This window comes from Crinia signifera, chromosome 6 (genome assembly GCF_055691185.1).
Source record: "Crinia signifera chromosome 6, ASM5569118v1, whole genome shotgun sequence".
NCBI lineage: Eukaryota > Metazoa > Chordata > Amphibia > Anura > Myobatrachidae > Crinia > Crinia signifera.
Window position 1 is genome coordinate 167053131 of NC_139222.1, and position 13905 is coordinate 167067035.

The window sequence follows — 13905 nt, forward strand, 5'->3', positions numbered from 1 at the left end:
CTGGTGTGGGAACTACTGTCGGCAACTGGTGTGGGCATACTGTATGTAAAGGCAGCACTACTACTGTCTGCAACTGGTGTGAACATATTTATTGGCAACACTTCTAGTGTCTGCAACTGGTGTGGGAATATGTATAGGCAGCGCTACTAGTGTCAGCATATGTACAGGCAGCACTACTAGTGTTGGCAACTGGTATAGGCAGCACTACCAGTGCCGGAAACTGGTGTGGGCATTTGTACAGGCAGCGCTAATAGTGTCAGCAACAGGTTTGGGCATATGTATAGACAGCACTACTAGTGTCGGTAACTGGTGTGGGCATATGTATAGGCAGCACTGCTGCTGTCGGCAACTGGTGTGGGTGTTATGTATAGGCAGCATTACTATTGTCAGCAACTGGTGCAGGTGTTATGTATAGGCAGCGCTACTCGTGTCGACAACTGGTGTGGGCCTATGTATAGGCAGCGCTACTGCTATCGGCGACTGGCGTGGGCATATGTATAGGCAGCGCTACTTCTGTTGGCAACTAGTGTGGATGTTACGTATAAGCAGCACTACTAATGTCGGCAACTGGTGTGGGTGTTGTGTATAAGTTGCGCTACTACTGTCAGAAACTGGTGTGCGCATTACGTACAAGCAGCGCTACTCCTGTCGGCAACTGGTGTGGGCATTATGTAAAAGCACCGCTACTTCTGTCGGCAACTGGTGTGGGTGATATGTAGAAGCAGCGCTACTACTGTCGGCAACTGGTGTGGGCATTACGCAGAGGAGTAACTAGATATTCATAGGCCCCATAGCAAAAGTTTGTAAGGGACAACTATTTAGCAACTGATGGTGATAAATGTATATAAAACATATTACTTACACAGCAAAGGTGGTCCCCCTTCAGCTCTGGGCCCCATAGCAGCTGCACCCCTCGCACCTATGGTAGTTACGCCCTTGGCATTATGTATAAATAATACTACTACTGTCAGCAACTGGTGTGGGCATTATGTATAGTATAAGTTGCGCTGCTACTGTCAATAACTGTGGGCGTTATGTAGGCATATGCAGGAGTACTCGGGGCATTGCGTGGAGCATAATGTGTGTCGTAATATCATATGGGCATTATGGTGTGCGGCATATTGTGTAAAGAGCATTACATTGTGTGGCAAAATGTGTAATGGGCATTACAGTGTGCTGCATATAGTGTAAGGGGCATCATGATGTGTGGCATAATACATAATTGGCATTACTGTGTGTGGTATAATGTGTTATGGGCATTCGATGCTATTAGTACTTTTATATGGCTACGCCCCTTCCCCATGAAGCCACGCTCCTACATTTTGCTGCGCACATTCGGCGCGCACTCTCCCTATTTTGACTGTGGTGGTGGGGAAGTCACCAATTTCTTTTCTGGCAGAGGGTACCAAAATGTCTAGTTGCGTCACTGGTTCTGTTGTGCTACTGCAGTGGTTCTCAAACTGTGGGTCCTGACCCCAAAGTGGGTCCTGACCTTCTCAGCATGGGGTCACGACTCCATGTTGCTGACCATCAGGATGGAGAGCGCCGAACACCCTAGCACTGGCCCGGCTGTGGATCTTTTAAAATGTGTCAGTGGAGTATGAAAAACATGTACTGTTAAGGTTCCTTAAGGAATGGAGTTGGTGAACCCTGTAAAAGGGACTTTCACAAGTTTTAATTTAATATTATTTAACTTAGATTTTATATGGTTTCATTTTAAAATGTATCTTATGAATCATAGTCTGATTTACAGAGAAAAAAGTTTCCACTGTTTGTATAGTCACACAAATATAAAAGTGCCATGAAAAGTCTACAATATGTAAAATTAAATCAGCACTTTAAGGCAGACAAAGAAGTAAGGGTTTGCCAGGACGTAGGAGAACTAGTAAAACCAGTTACTGACATGGCTGTATGCCTTGCTGCAGTGGCATTACGATCTTACAGGTTGGAGGGTGAGTCCATTGTGATGTGTTGCAGAGTACAAACCTGGTTACACCCTTTAAAATGACACAATCAATACGTTTTGACAGTTAAGTGACACTGCCACAGATAAGATGAGATAAAAAGAATTTCTTTGGGGTGTGTTCCAAGTCCTATATAGTGAATTTGAAGGCTACAGCTCTTAATATTAAGCCACATCTGCACTTAATGGCATATACTGTACAGTATATTACAGCTTCATGACCAGAGGAACTTTGCTGCTTACTGACTGGTAGGGTTATTTTGATGGACTGATTTCTCCAGCAATAATTTTTTTTTTTTTCAACTTTCAGAAGAGGTCGGACTTTCATTACCTAGATATACAATCAAATATATTGTCATTTAAAGTATGCTAAATGGGGAGTACCCATATATCAACAAAAATCTTTCCATAGTTATGTGTTTAGCAAACTCCTCTAAAATGATCCCCAAATGACCTAGTCTACCGAGTATGGCAGTGACATACATAGGCCCTTATTCTGGTTGGTGCGGCCGGAGCCGCACACGGTGCTCCGGCCGCACAAACCAATCCCCGCCCACGAGACGGATCGCCACGTACACGGACGGCTGGCGATCCGCATAAAAATGGTGGAGGCGTACGCCTCCACCATGGTGGGAGCTGCCCCCTGCATTCGATGGTCGTCGACCATCGAAGGCAGGTCCGCACGCCCCAGCAGCTCCCGCAAGCTGAGACCACACGGACAATCGTCCGTGTGATAGCTTGCATGGGGGCTGAGAGCTGACATCCGGCGACGTCAGCTTTCCGCCCCCATGAGTTGCGTCATACCCTCATTACCATGCATACGCCCCGCGTTTGCATGGGAACGCCCATGAAACGCGGGGCGTACACATAGGGAAATGAGGGTATGAAGCCCCTCACGCCCCTATACGCCCCCTTTGCGGCGGACGAAATCCGTCTGCGGCGAAGGGGGCTGCACATGCGCAGATTGACCTCTGCGCATGTGCAGAATAAAAACATCGGCGGTACGGCCGCACGCGGGCCGTACCGTCCGATTTAGAATAAGGGCCATAATGCTCATGTGCCAAAGAATGAAATCGGCTTCTGGGCATGTAGAGGGTCAGGTATCCACACAGTTGGAGGTTGCTGCTGCATAAGGATTTATCTGCCGGTCAATAGAACACGTTTCCTCTGAAATGGCGGTGTCTGGGTGGCGACCATGCAATCATACAAAACTCTTATATTTCATGGGAATGTCATGGGGATGAAAGCCGACTACATTGTTCAATTGCCGCCCGTTGATGGAAATGGGACATCTATTTAAGCCAGAGCTTTTGCAACCAGCATGGGACTGTTGGGGTGTGGATGAAAAGGTCTGCAGTGTCTTAGTCGACATGCAAAAGGTTGACATTAACAAAAGTTTATCTGGTGCCAATGTCGACATGGACCCCCCATCTAGTGTAGCACATGATTAGCTTCACTCGCCATAGGTAACTTTTCTGAAGGATCGTGAGGCCCCACTTTCATGGTCTGTAATCATACTGAAAATCAAGAACAAATGAGCTTTTGTCCTATGCTCCATGGGAGGTTTCTGTCCTCCCTGAGTTCGCCTTAGGACACCTGGATGCTACGGGCATGGCACTTTGCTGATCTCAGTACACTTTACTGTTCCCAATTGGAAGCCACGTGAATGTGAAAGTTTGGAAAAGTCGTAAAAAAATTTTTATAAAAAAAAAGAACAAAAAAAAGCAAAACAAAAAGAAATTTCGGTACTTGTAGCCTAGCACTGCGCCCATCGCATACTGTATTTGGTGGTGTGCGATGCGTGCGATGCGATCTTCCCATTAAATTAGCAGAAGTGCTTGTGCAATTAAATATCGCATAGCATTGCATGCCAGCAAATGGCATGTGATGCAATTTTTAATTGTACAAGCACCCTGATGGGTGCTTACAATGTTAAATGCACCCCCATTGTCAACGCCACCCCCACTATAAACGCCAACCCGAAGCGTGGCGAGCGGCGGTGGTACGCATCCTCTGACCTTTCATACCCCCACTATCCACGTCGGAGTTGATTTCAGATAGTGTGGCAAGCTCAGCGAGCCACCGAGCCGAAGCGTGGCAAGCCCCGTGAGGGGACGCGGAATAGGAGCCGAAAGCGTGGTGATCGAAGCGAGGCCCGCGAGGGGATGCGGAATACATGTAAAGTAATCAGTGTCCCCTCGCTGCGCTCACCACGCTTCGGTCTCGCCACACTACCTAAAATCTACTCCACGCCGACGTAGATAGTGGAGGTATGAAAAGGTCTGAGGACGTGTACCGCCGCCCCTCGCGGGCTCGCTTCGCTCACCACGCTTCGCTCACCACGCTTCGAGTTGGCGTTGAAAGTGGGGGTGGCGTTGACAATGGGGGTGCATTTAACATTGTAAGCACCCATCAGGGTGCTTGTACAATTAAAAATCGCATCGCATGCCGCTATATTGCATGCAATGTGATTGCATAAGATGCACTTCGATCAAAATCGTGGGCGCCGTGCTAGGAAACAAGTACCGAAATTTTGACCTTTTCATATGTCGACAATTTAAATGTCGACCTTTTGTCAACCTAGACACTGTAGACCTAAAAACAGGATAGGAGGCGTGTGTAAGTACCGATGCTAATAATGACAGCTGCAGAAAAGTGGGCAGGATAGGCTTCCACATGCAGCTGCATAGATTTTTACTGCAGAGAAGACGGATTCTTTCATTAGAATAAACTAGAGATGAGCAAATTGCATTTATTCGGTTCTTTTTGCCAAAACTAGTACAACTAGATAAGATTTATTTTATTGGCTATTCAAGACATGTGAGTCGGATAGCCAATAGGATGCCGTTTTGTGATCCGTACACAACAGAGTAAATCAGAACCTGAACATCTCTAGTATAAGCTAGTAAAAGGCTAAGTTGTATGGAAAGGTGGACACAGAAGAATCAGCCTCACTTCTTATACTCCTTAGCCTTCCCACAGGACCCCAGGTGTCACTCCCAAGCACCGCTGATGTATTTGACCTGCTGCACACCAAATTTCCTAATGACAGATTAACCTTTTGTTGCATGATTTTTTTAATTTAGTTTTTAAATATTTTCATGCTTCTTGTGTATTGTACTGACAAGGAAAAATTATGAAAAAAAAATCACAGGCAAAAAATAAAAGGTTTATTTAGAAAAAAACGCTCTGTAGCAATTTTGATACACCATGTAATGTATACCTATATACCTTATGCATATGGATAAAGGTATATCGATATGTAGCAAATTTGCAAAAGTATGGAACAAATGAAATTTGCAACATTGGATAACTCAAGCTATGTGTAATTTCTATATCAAAGACCCCAGATTACAGCTTTGCATGGGCATTTGAAAGATAGATACATACTGTAGATAAAGTTTATGTGAAATGTAGCTATTAATTAGAACACGTACAATTGACGTTGTAAAGTAAAACGTTACACACAATGCATGTGTGCCATTGGGCTGTTTATTTCTCACCTTAACACCATTCCTAGTTCTCGGCATGGCACAGTTTCATAAACGGTACACACCTAGGGTGACACATAAATCATTAGTATTTTCCCCAAATATCTAAAGTTTCCCTTAATATGTTAAACTACTTGCAGACAAGCAAAGAAATATAAACACTATTATATTTAAATGTTAGTTTTACGCTTCACATAACTTTCTCACTCACATAATAACAATGGGCTGGATGCAGGCCCTGACGGAGTAACAGTTCATACCACAGAGTACCAATGGTCTGCAACAAAGCATGCAGATTGACAGCAGACTGGCGGTGACCTACATTTCCCAGGCCAGTCTTTGGGGGGTATGCAATCCTGGATCACAGCTGTAACTTGCCTGACAGCAAATCGGCAGGCGGGATTCAGTATCCCGCCTGCCGAGCGGGCAAAAAAAGGGGGCTTTTTTGCGAAACCAGCCGTAGATTGTAGATGTGCCGTTATCGGCAGAATGGGCCTGACAGCTTCTAAAGTTGGGCTTGTTCTGCCGTGATCCCTCTTCAATGCTGTTGGTAAAGACAGCATTGAATAGGGCCCCATCACTATTTCCCCTGTTAGAAATAGCAGCGGAGGATTGCATACCCCCTCTAAGTTAGATGACAAACTTGGCCTATTTGTTGTAACTGTAGTGGATGAGTCAACCCACTGACCAATGGTGTCGCAGGTGATCCGAGCAGTAATGCAGCGTGAGGGGCCCCCCGCCAATAATCTGGCTCTGGAATCCTTCAACTTGTTTCCTAATATTAGATTATGAATATTAGTAAACACTAGCTTTCTCTGTGGGTTAAATAACTGGTAATCAAGTAGCCCACAGTTATCATCGATTTTCAAAACACTAATATTCTTATTGTGAAAGATAAAGCCATATAGGTACTTATGTAGTATCTGGGCGCCCGATTTAGAAATCGGGTCGGATCGGGCACATCGCATCGCATGCGACCATCGGATGCGATGCGATGCGATGACCCGATTTTTCCATAGGAATCAATGTTAAAATGGACTGAGTCCATTTTAACATGGAATTCAATGGGAAAAAGGGGTCCTTTTCATACCCCTACTATCCAAGTGGGCATGGAGTTGGATATAAACCTGTGGCGAGCGTAGCGAGCCACCGAGCCCGAAGCGTGGCGAGCGTAGCGAGCCCCGCGAGGGGACACAGAATACCGTCCGCTCGCCACGCTTCGGGCTCGGTGGCTCGCTACGCTCGCCACAGGTTTATATCCAATTCCATGCCCACTTGGATAGTAGGGGTATGAAAAGGACCCCTTTTTCCCATTGAATTCCATGTTAAAATGGACTCAGTCCATTTTAACATTGATTCCTATGGAAAAATCGGGTCATCGCATCTGATGGTCGCATGCGATGCGGTGCGATATCGCATCGCATCTGATTGTATGCCTTAACTTAAGGCATACAATCAAAAAATCGGGTGCCCAGATACAATATAAGTACCGCCATATATTCTAAATATAATTGTGTTTTTCAACACAGTGTATATTTTAATGTAGACAATCAGAAGAGCTATTTTTACCGGTAAAAGCCAGCTTTCATCTAGGAAACTGGAATTCTGTTGAAAAGAACAAAAATCACAGTTACAACAACCATATCCCACCTCCGCATGAAGCAGGCATAAATAAAAAAACACTGGCATACAGTACCTGTAGATCTAGGGCAAAAGTGCTTTGTGAGACCACTAGAAGCATGGACAGGAAGGGCTCTACAGAAGATGAGAGAGAGAGATGGTTAGTGAATACAGACAATACAAACCTGCTCTGGTAGGTTTCTCCTGCCCCAGCAAAACCCACCACTCAAGGGGTTAAGGGAGTATTCCATTTTTCTGAAATAAGGGGATTTGACTATTCAATCCTGTCCGTTTTCTCCAGATAAACAGCGGGATTTGCATTTGCAGATTCGGCTCTTTAAAAAGCAGAATTTGCATTTGCGAAAATGGTCACAAAATTTTCACATTTCTCTAAATTTTATAGCATCCGTTTCTGCGGAAAAATACATTGAATCATGGATCCACGTATTTTCCAATTGTTTCCGATAATAATACAAAAAATGTAAATAAAAGGAAAAACATTGAATAGATGGAATGCAAATTTAATCTATTCTTTGTGGAAACAGCAGCTATTTTGCAGTTTGGAATAGTAACATTGAATACCCCCCCATAGCGTAAGAAAAAACTTTATAGAAAAAAAATCATTATTACTCATCACCACATAAGGTTATTAGAAACAGAAATTGTAATTACCAAAGTGTTCCTCATTTCCTAGTACAGAGAACGCATCGTACCACTGCAAGATAGGGATGAAAGTTAGTGAAAAATAAAGAACAACTTTGATATATACATGTATATATATATATATACAAGTTTTGTTCAGCCCGGCCCTCCTTGTATGGGTGCAACGTCCAGGGTGCCCTCCGGTTAGATTGATATGATTCTTAAGCCAGGATGCAGACAGCGGCACTCTTCTGGGTTTTTAAAGTGCTTTATTTAGTGCTAAATAAAGCACTTTAAAAACCCAGAAGAGTGCCGCTGTCTGCATCCTGGCTTAAGAATCATATATATATATATATATATATCCAAAGAAGACCGCACTCGCACTTAGAACCAAGTTAAATCCGGGGTGTCCAAAAGGGGTTAACGTGTGTAATCACGTGCCCCAATTATATCCCAGTAATCCCTCCACGTGCTGGGGGGGACTTATAGACACTCTCCTTATTGCAACAATTGAAAAACACTCAATGGTTTTGTGTAAAATCACAGTTGATAGTTTTTATTCCAATATAGTAATTTTCATCCTGCCCCGACGTTTCGGTCCACAATAGGACCTTTATCAAGGAGCTTTTTAGGATGGATCACCAGCGTATGGTAGAGCTTTCACCTCAGCCCTGGAGGAAATGGAGACAGCTACGTAGCTACGTCGTATAGACTTCGTCAGACGCCCTCTGACGAAGTCTATATGACGAAACGCGTCAGGGTGTGGCCTACGACGCTCCCTCTCTCTTCACGACTGATGTGTGGTTCCTGGATACCCCTGCACGCCTCCCTGCAAGCCAGCATAGCGGTGTTTATGGTGGATCCCTGTTCCTGCGCAGACGTGTGAGCAGTTTAGCCTGTGGCTATGTTTTAAAATCTTGTGGTACCCAGCCCACAGTGCTTTTACCATTGGTACGAGTCTTTATCTGCCTGTACCTGGATTTTATTATTGTCCATTAAATCTTTTAAAAGTGATATTGTACCATGAAGCGCCTTCTCTCTGCCTTTTCCTAGATATATATATATATATATATATATATTATTTTTTTTAGCTAAAGGTTTTGTGCATGGCAGTGGTGTAGTGCTGCAGCTTCACCTATCTGCCAATGTGACAATGAGTAAGGATGCTGAGCATCAGGAGCCGAGGCACACTGACTGCATAAGGGCACCCCAAAACTATGAAAGGTGAGTGCCAATGTTTAGTGTATATTGTTTATTGGTACTTGTGTATTATCACGGCGCCCATCCCATTGCATACCATAAGGCTTAATATGGTATGCAATGAGATGAGATGCGATGGGACCCGATCTTATATAATTTAAAATTGTATACCATTGTATATGGCATACAATGAGATGAGATGAGATACGATTTTAAATTGTATAAGCACACTAATGGTTGCTTGCAATGTTAATTGGCCCCCATATAAGATTTTTAATTGTATAAGCACACTAATGGGTGCTTACAATGTTAAATGCACCCCCACGCCACCCCCACTATCAACGCCAACCCGAAGCGTGGGCGAAGCGTAAAGTAAAACGCGGGCGCTCGCCACGCTTCGGGCTCGGTGGCTCGTTGTGCTTGCCACACTATATAAAATCAACTCCACGCCGACATGGATAGTTGGGGTATGAAAAGGTCGGAGGACATGTACCCCCGCCCCTTGCGGGCGATAGCATGCCTGGAATCAAACATTAATGTGATAGCTATGTGTATTGTAATAACTTTGAGCCTGCAGAAAAGTGGGGTCCCATTAAGGGGGCTGCAGGCTTAAATGCATTGATCAATTCATGAACCAAATCTCCACTATTTATTAATATCAGTTAATTTAGTGAGTGCAGAGCCCCTACAATTTCTATTTAAATAATGTGGTCAAAAGCCATAGGGCACCCCAGAACTAGGAAAGGTGAGTGCCGATGTTTAGAGTAGTAATATATATATATATATATATATATATATATATATATATATATATATATATATATATATATATATATATATATATATATATATATATATATATATATATATATATATATATATATATATATATATATATATATATATATATATATATATATATATATATATATATATATATATATATATATATATATATATATATATATATATAGAAAAAACCGTAGTGCAGGTGGCGCTGATGATTTTCAAGTCTCTAATGAGTCCAGCAATGTTAGCCCTTTAAACAAAGAGGCACAGAAGTTTCACCAAAGTCCAATGATATAGACTGCAGCTCCCTCAATTGGAAAATGACCAAGCATCCAGGGTCAGGACGTATGAATCTAGAGAAAATATAGAACAGAGGGGCGCTCCATGGTGCATGTAAACGATATATTTATTATGGAGGAACAAACACTCCTTAAAAAGGATAAAAGCAATTGCTCGTACCAATAAAAGAACAGTGTGGGCTGGTTACCACATGATAAAACAAACAATACCACGGCAAATCTGCTCCAACCGCATCTCCACTGGCATCAGGTCGACAGGGACTCGCAGACGCTGGGTTGCGCCGACAGGACTCGGAAACCGGTGGCCGGGGACACAGGCAGAAGACAGCGCCGGGACACAGTCAGCACGGGTATCACTGACCAAGCCCTAACATGTTTCGTCAGAGACTTCGCCAGTGTCGCCCTCTGACGAAGTCTCTGACGAAACATGTTAGGGCTTGGTCAGTGATACCCGTGCTGACTGTGTCCCGGCGCTGTCTTCTGCCTGTGTCCCCGGCCACCGGTTTCAGAGTCCTGTCGGCGCAACCCAGCGTCTGCGAGTCCCTGTCGACCTGATGCCAGTGGAGATGCGGTTGGAGCAGATTTGCCGTGGTATTGTTTGTTTTATCATGTGGTAACCAGCCCACACTGTTCTTTTATTGGTACGAGCAATTGCTTTTATCCTTTTTAAGGAGTGTTTGTTCCTCCATAATAAATATATCGTTTACATGCACCATGGAGCGCCCCTCTGTTCTATATTTTCTATATATATATATATATATATATATATATATATATATATATATATATATATATATATATATATATATATATATATATATATATATATATATATATATATATATATATATATATACACATATATACATACATACACACACACACACACACACATACACATACACACACACACATATACTTTGAAAGGATGTACAAAACAAAAATTAATAACGGGAACAATGGGGGAAAAGATATGAAGGGTAGAATATTTGAACATATAAATATATAGACAATATAAACATAAATTGAGTGATTGTAGCATACATGGTGGCGAAAAAAAAAAACACCAAAATCAAAGTATATCCAAGCCATACTCTGAAAGAACTAGGGGAACTGAAAAACTAAGGAAAAATATGGGTAAGGACCAGCTGTACTAAATATAATTATAAATATAATTTTTGACGAGATCAAAGCAGGAGCCAGAAAAGCATCTTGTATTCAAATGGAGCAGTTTTTGTTGAAATAAGAATAAAACACATAACATGTATATTGCGCTGTGGCATAGAGAATAATAAATGCTACATTAGATGCAAAACTAGATTTTAATTTTGACAAAGTTTAATTTAAAAATAAATTATTTTCTTTTAGCACCGGCTTCATCAAAATATGATATGGAAGGTAAAAAAAAAAATCGATAGGTCTTTAACATAAATCGGATTTTACTGGTGTGTTTGGTCTGTGAAATCCCAGGGCTAGTATCATATTATGTACAAGTAAACAGGTCTTAAGGTACGTACACACGTACAGATTTTTCTGTCTGATCTATCTGGTGGGAACAATAACCTGGAAATGTATGGGAGCATATGACAATCAAAAAATTGTTCCTAAACACTTGAAAACAGACAGCGATCAGTCAGACAAATTGTTTAAATCATTCTGATATAACAAATTTATCAAAGCATATATATTTTTTCTCTTTTACTGCATTTGGGTGGAAATTTTTGATTGTCATATGCTCCCATACAGTTCCAGGTTTTTGTTCCCACCAGATAGATCAGAAAAATCTGTACATGTGTACCTTCATATATTATAATGTTCTTGGTGTGGGATGGTAATCATAGTGTAGCCACACGGCTGAGAGACATAGGAGGTTTTAAAATGCTTGGTATGTAAATGCCCTTGACCTGGGTCCTTCCCAGGTCAGATAAATAGGTAACTGGACCAATGTTATTTTGCAGGGACCTTTTTCCAATTATAGAGGCAGTGAAAGAAAGGTATAAGTAATTGTCAAAATTCTTCCTGCACAGATCTGATCCACAGCAACAGGGAATGTTTGATTGAGATTATTGCTGCCAAAAGAAGGTCAAGCAGTTATTAAATCCAAGGGTTCATATACTTCTTTCACCTAGCATTGTGAATGTTTACATGGAGCATTCAAAGGTTGAGAAACCGGAAGAAGGGCATGCAGGATAACTTGTTGTACGTGTTCATGTGTGGTAGTTTGGACAGATTCTTTTTTTTTATGAGTAGCTAGTAAAACTTGGTCCACATACCTTGCAATCTCCCATCCTCTCCAGAAAATAATGTTTACCATTCTAGCATACCAGCGCAATAATATAGCGGATGCCACTGTTAGCTGGTTATGAAATCGGTCTGAAGGCTTTTGTTGCAGGCAAGTCATCATCGCCATATTTAAAAAGATATGTGTAAATAAGGGGATTTTTGTAAGAACTTACCGTTCGAACCCCTTTCTCTGAGTCCAGTCCGGTGACACAGCTAACCTTCGGATGTAGAGGGGTCCGCCAGGAGCCAGGCACCTATGCTTCAAACTTTGGGAGCAGGCTCCTCCCTTCTGCATCCCATCATGCCTCAGTTTGACTTCAAAAGCACACTAGGATACATAACTCAGAACAATGCCTGAACATCTTTTATATATGTCTATATATGCATATATCTTTTAAGGCAACATAACATTAACCATAACATGGCAACACATGAACGGTACACTTAACTGAGCGTAAGGGAGGGATCGCTGTGTCACCGGACTGGACTCAGAGAAAGGGGTTCGAACGGTAAGTTCTTACAAAAATCCCCTTTTCTCTTTCGTCCAGTCCGGTGACACAGCTAACCTTGGGAAGTTCACGAGCCGGTCCTTTGGGAGGGTACGCTCAGACCAGCAGTTCTCATCACTGCCCGTCCGAATGAAGCGTCCTCCGACGCGAACTCATGGAACCTGTAAAATTTGGTAAAGGTATGAACAGAGGACCAGGTGGCAGCCCTACACAACTGCTCCGCCGTAGCCCCATGGCGCACCGCCCAGGAGGAAGCAACCGACCTGGTAGTGTGTGCATTAATACGAGATGGAACAGGTCTACCCGCTTTACAGTAGGCAAAGGCAATGGTAGATCTTAACCAACGTGCGATGGTCTGCTTGGATGCAGGCCACCCAATCTTATGCACATCATATAGCACCAAGAGCAAATCCGATTTGCGAAAGTCCTTTACCCTCTCAATGTATATCCGCAAGGCGCGGACAACATCCAATCTCTTCATTTTGTCCCTATTTTTAACCCCTTCTGGGGGAACAAAAACTGGAAGTACAATATCCTGGTTCAAATGAAAAGACGTCACTACCTTAGGTAGGAATTTTGGAACTGTGCGTAACACAGCCCTGTCATCATGAAAAATCAAAAACGGTGACTTACATGATAAAGCACCCAACTCTGACACACGTCTGGCTGATGCAATAGCCAATAAAAAAGTAAGTTTCCATGTTACGTACTTCAAATCCGCAGATCTAAGCGGTTCAAAAGGAGGATTCTGTAGTATGGAAAGAACCAAAGACAGATCCCAAGGTGCCACCGGCTGCTTATAAGGTGGTTTGAGTCTAGCAACTCCTTGTAAAAACGTCTGCACCTCCGGCAACAAAGCTACCCTTTTTTGAAAAAATATGTATAAGGCCGATAGCTGTACTTTTAACGATTGCAGACTAAGGCCTGAAGAAAAGCCATCCTGCAAGAAATTCAAAAGTCTAGACAAATTGAATCTGGAGGTGTGCAGCTTCTGTCTCTCACACCATCTAATGTAGATTTTCCAGACCCTATGATAGTTAGCCGCAGACACTGGCTTGCGGGCCCTCAACATGGTCTGTATAACCTCATCAGAAAACCCCTTTTTCTTC

At 42.7% G+C, this 13905-nt stretch overlaps 2 protein-coding genes across 2 annotated transcripts in view; both read right to left on the bottom strand.

Annotated features, from left to right (window-relative positions):
- The window catches only part of LOC146008562 (uncharacterized), a 25931-nt gene extending 20411 nt beyond the window's left edge, over positions 1–5520 (bottom strand). The window contains exon 1 of the mRNA XM_083147977.1: positions 5467–5520. The gene's annotated coding sequence lies outside the window, so the exon portion shown is untranslated. The remainder of the gene's footprint in view (positions 1–5466) is intronic.
- The window catches only part of LOC146009675 (RUN and FYVE domain-containing protein 4-like), a 42013-nt gene that overhangs the window by 2627 nt on the left and 25481 nt on the right, over positions 1–13905 (bottom strand). The window contains exons 5-8 of the mRNA XM_083150131.1: positions 7747–7789; positions 7151–7209; positions 7024–7059; positions 5467–5519 (exon numbers count right to left, since the gene is read on the bottom strand). Of these exons, the coding sequence (XP_083006257.1) occupies positions 5467–5519; positions 7024–7059; positions 7151–7209; positions 7747–7789 (191 nt within the window). The remainder of the gene's footprint in view (positions 1–5466; positions 5520–7023; positions 7060–7150; positions 7210–7746; positions 7790–13905) is intronic.